We start from the raw sequence: 11,668 nt of genomic DNA, 5'->3' as shown, positions 1-11,668 counted from the left end.
GCACACTGTGGAGACTGAGGCTGGCAAGAGCAGTGAGCTGGGAGAGGAACACATTGGAGGATGCAAAAGAGCGAGAAGGTTCTTGGACGAGGCAAATGCCTCCCTCCTGCAGGAGGTCGAGTCACGATGGAGTGATTTGACACAGGGAGGGTGTGGGAAGCCCACCCCAAAGGCCTACCAGAAGATATGGCAGATAGGGCCAAGATAGCAGAGGTGGTCTCGTCAGCGACCAATGAGGTGCGTGAGGGCAACCAATGCCGCAAGCGATGCAACGACCTTGTCGGATCCGCGAGAGTAAGTATTGCATTTATTTACATGTACTTATGTATTTATATAACTTGATTTGTAACAGTCATGAGTGACTATCAGCAGATATGAGGTCTTTCACTTTTATTGGGAATGTTGTACTCAAAGCCTGCGGTCACAGTGCATGTCTTTTGGTAAAGAATGATAATTATAATAATCATGATTACATCTGTCAGTTATGTGTTGTATCAGTCTCTGTGACAGTACCTATCACGCAATGATCTCATGCCATGTCGTCCTGTTGTTACCTTTTCCAGAAGAAGCTCCCGACGAATAGGTCCGAGCAGAGGCGAACAGGTGGGGGGCCACCAGTCACCAGTGACATCACTGACATGGAGAAGCGGATGCTCACACTAGTGGGAAGGCATCCCCGGACGGCCACGCAGGCAACTGCAGACCCCAAAGTGATGCCACGTGAGTAAAGTATACACTATTGCGTGATCTAAAGTCAATTGATGCCACACTCACTCATATCTGAACAATAATATATGATAGATGGTTTCTAAAATTGTTCATGAGAATCATTGCAATGCACAATGTGTTGATGGTCATGAAATGTGATGTCTGTGATGATTTTGATAGCGGTAGTGCTTTTGTCGTGCATATGCTGTGTGTAATGCTGGGCTCACCTTGTGACCCTAGCACTTCCTTCTCCTCTAATGACCTCATTTGTGTTTTTCAGCTCAGCCAACAATACGTCCCAAGGCAAGACCACCGAGCCCAGAAGGTGGGGACGCGTGGCCAGACTCGGCGGACGGTCCTACATCTGCTGCTGAGGAGGTCTGATTCTCGCCCGTCAATCGCTGGGTCTGTTATCTACGGATGAGCGCGTGGACTTTGAGGAGTCTGCATCACCAGGCTCCAGAAGGCATTCCACTCCAAGGCCATCTAGTGTTCCTCCGGCCATTCCCGCCTCCACTCTGGAGGTACCGAGCCCAAGCACCTCACCACAGGGCACCCCATTTGTCTCCAGGACAGTACCAACCCCACGGAGGTGTCGTGTACACGGCAGGTCTGGTCCACAAGTGCCAGATGAGAGCGGAGAGATGGTAAAGTTGTCCAGGAGAACTGTAGACATAGGTGACCGAGGGTCTAGCGAGAAGGAGGAAATTAAGGAAATCCTTATTAGTCAGGAAATTATGTTAGGGAAATTGATGGGATTGAAGGCCGATAAATCCCGAAGGCCTGATAGTCTGCATCCCAGAGTACTTAAGGAAGTGGCCCTAGAAATAGTGGATGCATTGGTGGTCATTTTCCAACATTCTATAGACTCTGGATCAGTTCCAATGGACTGGAGGGTAGCTAATGTAACACCACTTTTTAAGAAAGGAGGGAGAGAGAAAACAGGGAATTATAGACTGGTTAGCCTGACATCGGTATGGGGAAAATGTTGGAATCAATTATGAAAGATGTAATAGCAGCGCATTTGGATAGCAGTGACAGGATCAGTCCAAGTCAGCATTGATTTATGAAAGGGAAATCATGCTTGACAAATCTTCTACAATTTTTTGAGAATGTAACAAGTAGAGTCGACAAGGGAGAACCAGTGGATGTGGTGTATTTGGACTTTCAAAAGGCTTTTGACAAGGTCCCACACAAGAGATTGGTGTGCAAAATTAAAGCACATGGTATTGGGGGTAATGTATTGAGGTGGATAGAGAACTGGTTGGCAGACAGGAAACAAAGAGTGGGAATAAATAGGTCCTTTTCAGAATGACAGGCAGAGTCTAGTGGGGTACCGCAAGGTTCAGTGCTGGTACCCCAGCTATTTACAATATACATTAATGATTTAGACGAAGGAATTGAATGTAATATCTCCGTTTGAAGATGACACTAAGCTGGGTGGTGGTGTGAGCTGTGAGGAGGATGCTAAGAGGCTGCAGGGTGACTTGGACAGGTTAGGTGAGTGGGCAAATGCATGGCAGATGCAGTACAATGTAGATAAATGTGAGGTTATCCACTTTGGTGGCAAAAACATGAAAGCAGAATATTATCTGAATGGCGGCAGATTAGGAAAAGGGGAGGTGCAACGAGACTTGGGTGTCATAGTACATCAGTCATTGAAGGTTGGCATGCAGGTACAGCAGGCGGTGAAAAAGGCAAATGGCATGTTGGCCTTCATAGCTAGGGGATTTGAATATAGGAGCAGGGAAGTCTTAATGCAGTTGAACAGGGCCTTGGTGAAGCCTCACCTGGAATAATGTGTTCAGTTTTGGTATCCTAATCTAAGGAAGGACGTTCTTGCTATTGAGGGAGTGCAGCGAAGGTTCACCAGACTGATTCCTGGGATGGCAGGATTGACATATGAGGAAAGACTGGATCGACTCGGCTTATATTCACTGGAATTTAGAAGAATGAGAGGGGATCTCATAGAAACATATAACATTCTGACGGGATTGGACAGGTTAGATGCAGGAAGAATGTTCCCGATGTTGGGGAAGTCCAGAACTAGTGGTCACAGTCAATGGATAAGGGGTAAGCCATTTAGGACCGAGATGAGGAGAAACTTCTTCACTCAGAATTGTGAACCTGTGGAATTCTCTACCACAGAAAGTTGTTGAGGCCAGTTCATTAGATATATTCAAAAGGGAGTTAGATGTGGCCCTTACGGCTAAAGGGATCAAGGGGTATGGAGAGAAAGCAGGAAAGGTGTACTGAAGTGAATAATCAGCCATGATCTTATTGAATGGTGGTGCAGGCTCGAAGGGCCCAATGGCCTACTCCTGCACCTATGTTCTATGTTTCTATGTTTCTATGTGACCAGATCCTAAATGCATTGGGGGCATATCCCGAAAGCTGGCCAGCATCTCCGGCACCATGACTGAGTATGTTCCGCGGATGGCAGAGGCCCTAGAGGCGATAGCCAGGAACACTGCTGGCACAGGCCTCCCAGTGGTCCTGGAGCACGGCATTCCACCCCTAGGTTCCGCACCCCCAATGCCAACGACAGATGAGAGGCAGGAGCAAGATCCTGCTTCTGGATCCAAGAATGTTCCCACCTCGGTACCCCCTGCTTCTGTACCCTTTCAACCACTGGCTTTGCCTTCATCCCCCCCAATGAGGCACCGCCTAAGGAGCTCCTCAGCTAGGCGGCATGGAGCGAGGAGGGAAGGGGAAGGGGTAGAGGTGGGGAGAAGAAGGGGAGGGAGGAAGGAAAATGAAGTGCATGTCAACAGGTAATGGCTTTGTTATATCTCCATCTCGGTGCATGCAATTTGTTGTAATGTATGGGGGGTAGGGGGCCACCCTCCTGGTTTGCATTTGTATTCTGTGTTGCTGGACATGTTGACCATTTGATTGATGTCAATGGTCGAAAAAGTGGGGTGGGGCTGGACCGTTACACACTGGTGATTCCTTAACATGAAAGAGTATAATTACACTTAAATTGAATCAACTTAAACTTTAACTGGCACCAAGGTGATGCCCACCATTGATGTCTGAGCTGCACACACAGCAGTGTGTCAGCTTTGTCACTCACAGGCAAATCGCTCATTTATGAGCTGCTGACGTAAGAGTCTTGCAGCTATGTAGCCACCACGGGCCCTTTCCTGCGGTCTGGAGGGGGGCGTGGGCATGGTTGCATCGTCAGCCTGATTATCTGGCCCTAGCTCAGCGTCCAGCCCCTCATCCTCCTCTTCCTCTCTCTCCTGAGGTGGACCATCAGTCCCTTTTGGCAATTCTTGTCCCCTCCTAATAGCCAGGTTGTTCAGCATGGAGCACACGACCACAAATTGAGCTATTTGCTCAGGGTCGTATTGTAGCTCCCCTCCTAAGGGGCATCTAAAGTGCTGCTTAAGCGCACTAATTGTTTTCTGGACCACATTGCGTGTGGCTCTGTGGTTCTGGTTGCATCGCTTCTCGGCCTCGGTGTGGGTGTCACGCAGTGGGGTCATCAGCCAGGTGGCTAGGCCATATATTTTTTCACCAAGCATCCAGCATTGTCCTTGTGGCTGACTGGTAAATATGTCAGAGACAGCGCTCTCACGCAGGATGTGTGCCTCATCGAAGCTGCCCAGACATTTGGGATTCACTGCCATAATTATCTGGTTGTGGTCAACAACTAGTTGGACCTTCAGGGAGTGAAATCCTTTTCTGTTGCGAAAAAGCTCTGGGTCCTGAGAAGGTGCCTGCATGGCAATGTGAGTACACTGTATTGCTCCCTGCACCTTGGGGAACTTAGCAATGTGGTAGAATGCTCCAGCCCTGTCAGTCTGAGCCTCCGTGGTCATGGGGAAGCTGATAAAAGTCCATCCTAAGCGCGTACAGAGCCTTCGTGACCTGTCTAATGCAGCAATGTGTGAGACAGTGAAGAAATGTCGACTGCGGAGGCCCGAAAGGAATCGGACGCGTAGAGCGACAGTGGCGCGGTGGCCTTGACCTCGACGGACAGTGATGTCCTGAAGGTGCTGGCAGGCTGCAGATCTGTCCTGCTGAGCTGGCATATTTCACTGATCACCACTTTGTGGAAGCGCAGTCTCTGAAGGCAGATGTTCTCGAATACGTCAAGATAAGAACGCTTCTTCCTGTAAGTGCGGGGTGTGTATGGTTTGGAGCTCCTCCTCAGTCTGGCACATCTTAGATTGGGCACATAATGCTGTGGATTAGACGTTGTACCATTTGCACTCTGCAGCATCTGCGCAGTAATCGATGCAGGCAGCGAAATGGCTGGCCCCATTCCAATAAAAGTATAATGCCGATTGTTCACAAGTTATAAATTTCAACACTAAAAGATACCTACAGTAAAATCCAATCGTCCGCAGATGGTCACTTCACCTGAGAAGAACTCCAGAGTCAATCCAAACTCTCCCGAAGTTGAAGCAGCCTTTTCAATGAAGCGACCAGCGATTTGAAAAATGGCATCCACACCGCTGTGATTAGTTCAGAACAGTTCAACTTTTTCAGAGCGGTGTTTTGGGCAAGCGACATTGTGGGCGAGATGAGTGCGAGGTGGTGAAAGTGACGCTGGACGATATACTGGGCGTTAGTTTAGGCAAATGTGATCTTTACGACAAAAAAAAGTCGGGGGTCGGTATTATTGAATATCGGCGTTAATTACATGCTGGGCGATGTTATGGGCATTGGATTCACCCATTCTGATGATTCCGCCCTAAAGAAATGGGCGGGCATTATTATTTTTTCCCGGCGTTACGTACATGGGGAAAGTAACGCTCGGTGATAAGTGTCTGAAAAATGGGCATCAGTTTCCATTTTGTGGCTAAATGGGAAATATCTGGGCGTTACATCTCATTTCAGCGTTAAAATGGACGTTAAGTGGGCGTTATGCATGCCAAAATAATGGAAAAGAGGTAACAGATAGCAGATTGGTAGACCCCTTAAAAATCTGAGTCTGTGCTGCTGTCAGAATATTGAAGATCAGGTAATTTACATCAGTGAGTGCTGTCAATGACGGAAGTACTAAACAGGGATGTCATCAGGACCAGGCTGCAACGACGCAAACCTTTTAATCATCTCAGTAGTTCACAAAAAGTTACTGCAAAGCCACACTCAACTTCAGCCTGCTGTGCCACTCATCACATCTCCATCACTCTACTTTCCCTACCCTATTCCTGCACATGCTTACTCACACCAACTTACCTTAAACATCCACCCATCCCTCTCTATCTACATTATCACTTCCCCATCTCACTAGCCACCCCTCACACTCACCCTCATCCTAGTGCAATCATACCAACTAACAACACACAAGGGTAGGCACTTGTGTGTTTTAGCTAATGTTCATGTAAAGTTTCTGTTAATGTGGTGTCAAACATTGAAATCTTTATTTTCAACACTTTGCGTTCTTGGACAGATTTCTGTGCACCTTTAGAAGTGGCTTAGTGAGTTGCTGTGAATGGGGAGACATAACGGTACCCCCCGCAATTCTGATGAGTGTGAAAGGAATGGCTTGGGCATTGTGGGGTTGCTTTATGGTGTTGGTGTGAGGTGGTGCCAACCTGGTGCATCATGTGGCAGCCAGGGTGTACAGTGAAATAAATCTGGCTATGGGGCCTCCCGGGCAGCAATGTGGTCGGGTGCTGATGCCCTCTGTGCTGTGCAGCATCAGTTGATTGCAGAGAAGATTGGAGTGGTTGTTAGTGTTGCGGGTGTGCCTGGTAATGCTGGTATTGGGCTTTTTTGTGGTGGGATTCTGAGGACCCAAGGTGGGACAGTATAAAGTGCACCGATGCTGCTGGAATAGATGGCAGGTGAAGTTGAGATGACAGAAGCGATCTGTTAATCGTGGGAGAGGTAATGAGGTCAGACTGGATGGAGACTTGTGTAAAGTCTTGCAGCATTCTGAATCTGAAGTGGAAATGCAGTTTAGAGAAGTTAGTGGCTAAGGGATGATATCTGAATCAGCTGGGAGCTTTGACGATATTTGAAGCTGTCAACTCATCAGCTGAAACAATGGCAAGTGACCTCGTGCCTCAGCTTCACTGACGAGGTCTAGACACAGCAGGAAACCAGTGGACAACCTGTCAAATTCAGAAAACTGAGAAAAAAGCATTGTTAAGTGGCTGTAGACAAGCCACTAATGAATTCAATTGCCTCCCCCGCCACTGCGTGTCAGGTCTATTCAGCGCTGGCAGACCCAACATTTGGCAAAAGCGCGTGGCGGTGGATTGACAGCGGGGTCCCAACCCTCTGTCAAAAAAAAGCACTTTCCCACCCAACCCGCCACCGATCACACACATTGACCCCCCCCCCAGAAAATTCCTCCCCCTTAGATTGGGATTCAGGGGTTGGGGGTGACAGCACTGGCAGTTGGTGAGAGAGTAACTGGGGACTGGTGTTGGGGGATGGGGGCTCAGGAGAGATGGGGAGACTAGCGTATGGAAGTCGGGACAAAGTTTGGAGGGGTCAGAGACTGGAAAATGGGGGAGATAGAGAGTCTATGGAAAGATGGGTCAGAGATGTGGGTTTGGGCGAGAGAGGTAGACTATGAAATGGCGGTTGTGAGATTGGGCTCGGGTTGGGAGAATAGAGAGTGACTAGGGACTGGGGATTGCGGGGATTGAGGCTTGGGCAGGGTGGGAGAAGAATGGGGTGGGATGGGAGAGGAATGGGATGGGGTGGGCGTGGATCCCAGCTTCTCCTGCAGTGCCGGGAGCAGCAGCAGCAGCAACATGGTGAGTGGAAGCAGCGCCGAGAGAGGAGCAGCTAGTAAGGGGTGAGTGAAACCTGGGGACATTACTGTGGGTAAACAGTGAACGATTGCTTCCGTTGATAGGCAAATGGGGAACAATACATGCAACAAGCTCCAATATGTGGAGGAGATGCAGGAGGGCCAAGTAGGGCTGGCAGTGGCCCATAGAAGTTAAAAAAACTTTTCCTACCATTTGTTTAGCGGACTCCAGCAGTCTCTTTAAGGATCACTGTTTAGGCTGCTGTACAACTGGAAAAGCTAGTCGGTGCATGTTCCACCTGTTTATTTACTATTTTGCAGAAAGGTCCTAAAACAGGTGCCAGATACATCTTTGCATATTTAAATTGATACAGCATTGATTTCAGGCAGATGTCTAAAATCACGTGGACTACTATGGTAACAGCCATACCGCCAGCGCAGATTAGGTGAAGAACCTTGTGCTCAGAAATCGGTATACATTGAACCCTTTTACACCCAAATAACGGGCAAATCTCATACCAGTTTCTATTGCAGTGCCTATAAAACTTTTGCTGAACGTGGCCCACGCCAAGTGCAAGGATGTCGGTTCAGGCCCACCATGTAAATTGACATTGACACCATTGATCTAAATGAAGCCAGTGATCTCCAGAACTGGCTTCTCTTCACTCCCCTGCACTGATGGAGTCGGCCAAAGAACTATTGTTAATCGTATTTTCCTCCTTTATTTGCTTATCCTTTTATAGTCTTTATTTCTTCTTTAATTAATTATCCAGGAACTTTTTGAATGTTATGGCTGATTTAACATCAATCACCTCCTGTAGCAATTATGATAACTCTTTGCTTGGAAAAAGAAGTTCTGATATACCCCTTTATGTATTTCATCAGTTTCTCAGCGTGCTCACGTTCCTCATGTGACTGCTCCTTGTAGAACTCAGCAAAGTGATGCAGGGCAACATCATCCCGGTCAAAGTGGAAGAACATAGAGAGATCTTGAGGTCACGGCCTCTTTTCTCAGATTTAGGTACCTATGGAAATTATGAATCTTTACCTTATCTATTCCTTTTATCATTTTTAATGCCTCTCATGAAACCCTCTCAATCTTCACAGTTCAAGAGAACTATTTGCTTCAGCTTTTCCATGTAGCTCACTTGCCCACAGCTCATACTGGCCTGCAAACCTCGCCAGATCTCCTGGGTAGAGCAGAGTATCTCTCGAATACTTTCATGACCTGTTCCTTGTAAGGGATGAGCTCTCTGATTTCAGGAATGCTGTGTCCGGCCATCTGCCGTTCATGGGCATTATGAAGCCATTTTTCCTGAAACAAATTGGTGAAAGCTAGCATGTGGAGAGCGTCTCCCCTGTGGCAGCTGACAACTGATTTATGGGAGAATGCGGAAGAACCCTGTCGCAGGAGAAGTTGGAATTTTGAGGAGTTACAGAGCCTTTGAACCAGGGTACAGTGTAAAGGAGGACTTGTACACAATTGATGAAGTGTAGATAATCAATCTGATGGTTCCCATGGTACTCAAGAAAGGACAATGGCAGTTCTTTTACCTTGCTTACCCTGTCAGGTTATTAACTTTTTTTGGTGCTGGTCTGCTGTCCTGGAGATGAGTGAGGAGGCACTCAGTGCCAAATCAGTCTCCCTCTCTATAACTTGTGATAAACATTTCAGGAACTTTCTACCATGGGAGGCTTCCTGGCATTCTCTGCTTAAATGTTTTTCCTCAATTAGAATATGAAAGTGTGATTTTTCTTTCAGTCTCTCTCCACCTCCCTCACCAGATCATCCACTTTGCTGCTGCATTTCTCATTTGCTGCTTGCTTTAAAATCCTGAAGCAACAGATTTCGTTCCTCATCAGTAAATTCCTCCTGTTTTACATGGGAGCTGCACTCTCTCATGCCACTCATTATAATAGAGAGCTGATCCTGCTTCACCAGCATGATTCCTATATAAATGGACCTGCAGATGTTTGGGGCTTAAATCTGCACACCTGAATGTATAAGTGAAGAGTATTTAGTATTTACCGCAAATATAATAACCATTATTTTTGCCCTGCTCTAGATCATTAATAAACATATAATAAACATATTATAAACATATAATAAACAAGAGGGGACCTAGCATTGTACCACTGGACGACGTGGACCATTTCCCATACCTCGGGAGCCTCTTATCAACAAGAGCAGACATTGACGACGAGATTCAACACCGCCTCCAGTGCGCCAGTGCAGTCTTCGGTCGCCTGAGGAAAAGAGTGTTTGAAGACCAGGCCCTCAAAACTGCCACCAAGCTCATGGTCCACAGGGCTGTAGTAATACCCGCCCTCCTGTATGGCTCAGATATATGGACCATGTACAGGAGACACCTCAACTCGCTGGAGAAATACCACCAACGATGCCTCCGCAAGATCCTACAAATCCCCTGGGAGGACAGACGCACCAACATTAGCATCCTCGACCAGGCCAACATCCCCAGCATTGAAGCACTGACCACACTTGACTAGCTCCGCTAGGCAGGCCACGTTGTTCGCATGCCAGACACAAGACTCCCAAAGCAAGCACTCTACGCCGAACTCCTTCATGGCAAAAAAGCCAAAGGTGGGCAGAGGAAATGTTACAGTGACACCCTCTAAGCCTCCCTGAAAAAGTGCAACATTCCCACTGACACCTGTGAGTCCCTGGCCAAAGACCGCCCTAAGTGGAGGAAGTGCATCCAGGAGGGCGCTGAGCACCTCGAGTCTCATCGCCGAGAGCATGCAGAAATCAAGCGCAGGCAGCAGAAAGAGCATGCGGCAAACCTGTCCCACCCACCCTTTCCCTCAACGACTACCTGTCCTACCTGTGACAGGGACTGTGGTTCTCGTATTGGTTTGTTCAGCCAACTAAAGACTCATTTTAAGAGTGGAACAAGTCTTCCTCGATTTCAAGGGACTGCTTATGATGATGATGACTCATGAAACAACCCCATTCAAAACCTTTGATATCAATCCTTCACAAATTTGCAATTCATCTTGACATATTACCTTTCATACCATGGCACTTAATCTTAGCATACAGGGTACTTCATTAAAAAAAATAGAAATCCAAATAGATGACATCTACCAGAGCTCCCTGATTCACCATTCTAGTGAATTCTTCACAAAACTGCCTCAGGTCTGTCAATCAGGGCTATGTTGGTTATCCCTTAGCAAACCTGAGCATTCCAGATGCTCATGAATATTTGATGATGCTTTTGATTCAGTTCTCCACTACAGAGATTAAACTCACAGGGCTAGATTTTACACTTTTGTGCAGATCACCCAAAAATGGGTGGCATTTCCGGCATGGGCGGTAAAAATGGGTTTTCAGATCGCCGACTTATCACCCATTCTCAAAGCCCCTAGTCTCCATTTTTGAAATTGGGCGTTACCACGAGCGATATGAAATGGGGGGTAGCGTTACATCTCTCTGACTTTCTGCCATAAAGCATCGCCATCCTTAGCAACGGCATGGCAACGCTCAATTCCCGCAATTCAGGAGGTCCAGGGTCATCATGAAATGCGCAGAAGAGGAGACAGAGAGAGAGGGAGCTGAGAGGGACTGAAGGCGTGTGTGGGTGTGGTGTGGCTGCTTTGGGAGGAAGGAGGGAGAGTTTAGCTTTAGAGCAAATAGTGAAACAAAAATTAGCTCTTACCAGCCACACATTTGCCCAAATTTGTCCTATAATGGAGGGAGAGGAGGAGGCATCACAGCACGCTGTGGAGACTGATGCTGGCGAGAGCAGTGAGCTGGGAGAGGAGCACATTGGAGGGCGCAAAAGAGCGAGGAGGTTCTCGGACGAGGCAAATGCCTCCTGTAGGGGATGGTGTGGGGGTCAGGTTCACTTCTGACCTGAGCGGTTCGAATCTCTCCCACTCCCTCGATTCTAGACTTTGGATTTATTTAGGGATGTGACAAAGTGCAGCAGACAACTGGTTTTGGTGCAAGAAACTTTGATTTTATTCAAGAAAGAGAGTTACAATATTAATGTATTGTCAAATCTTACAATCTCTAAAATAGGGAACACTTTAATACACACACAAGAAGAAATACAGCAGAAGAACACTTCCCACCTCCTAATCCCTATCGCTAGCTAAATTAGACTCGAGGGCAGCAGGGATAATGCTCACCAATCCTTCCTTTGACGGTGGTTCGCGATTTCGGGGTTTGTTGGGTTTTGTAGGTTCTGCTTGCCATAGCCCGAAAGTGGTAGA

The 11,668-nt window shown here is 47.4% G+C and overlaps 1 protein-coding gene across 1 annotated transcript in view; it reads left to right on the top strand.

Annotated features, from left to right (window-relative positions):
* Nucleotides 1-536: 536 nt before the first annotated feature.
* LOC139274620 (AF4/FMR2 family member 3-like) overlaps nt 537-11,668 on the top strand; it is a 186,736-nt gene continuing 175,604 nt past the window's right edge. Inside the window, exons 1-3 of the mRNA XM_070891298.1 lie at nt 537-720; nt 8,361-8,453; nt 8,540-8,669. Of these exons, the coding sequence (XP_070747399.1) occupies nt 537-720; nt 8,361-8,453; nt 8,540-8,669 (407 nt within the window). The remainder of the gene's footprint in view (nt 721-8,360; nt 8,454-8,539; nt 8,670-11,668) is intronic.

The sequence above is a fragment of the Pristiophorus japonicus genome, chromosome 10 (assembly GCF_044704955.1).
Source record: "Pristiophorus japonicus isolate sPriJap1 chromosome 10, sPriJap1.hap1, whole genome shotgun sequence".
Taxonomy (NCBI): Eukaryota; Metazoa; Chordata; class Chondrichthyes; family Pristiophoridae; genus Pristiophorus; species Pristiophorus japonicus.
The sequence above is the reverse complement of the archived record's forward strand: the minus strand, read 5'-3'. Positions and strand labels throughout refer to the sequence as shown.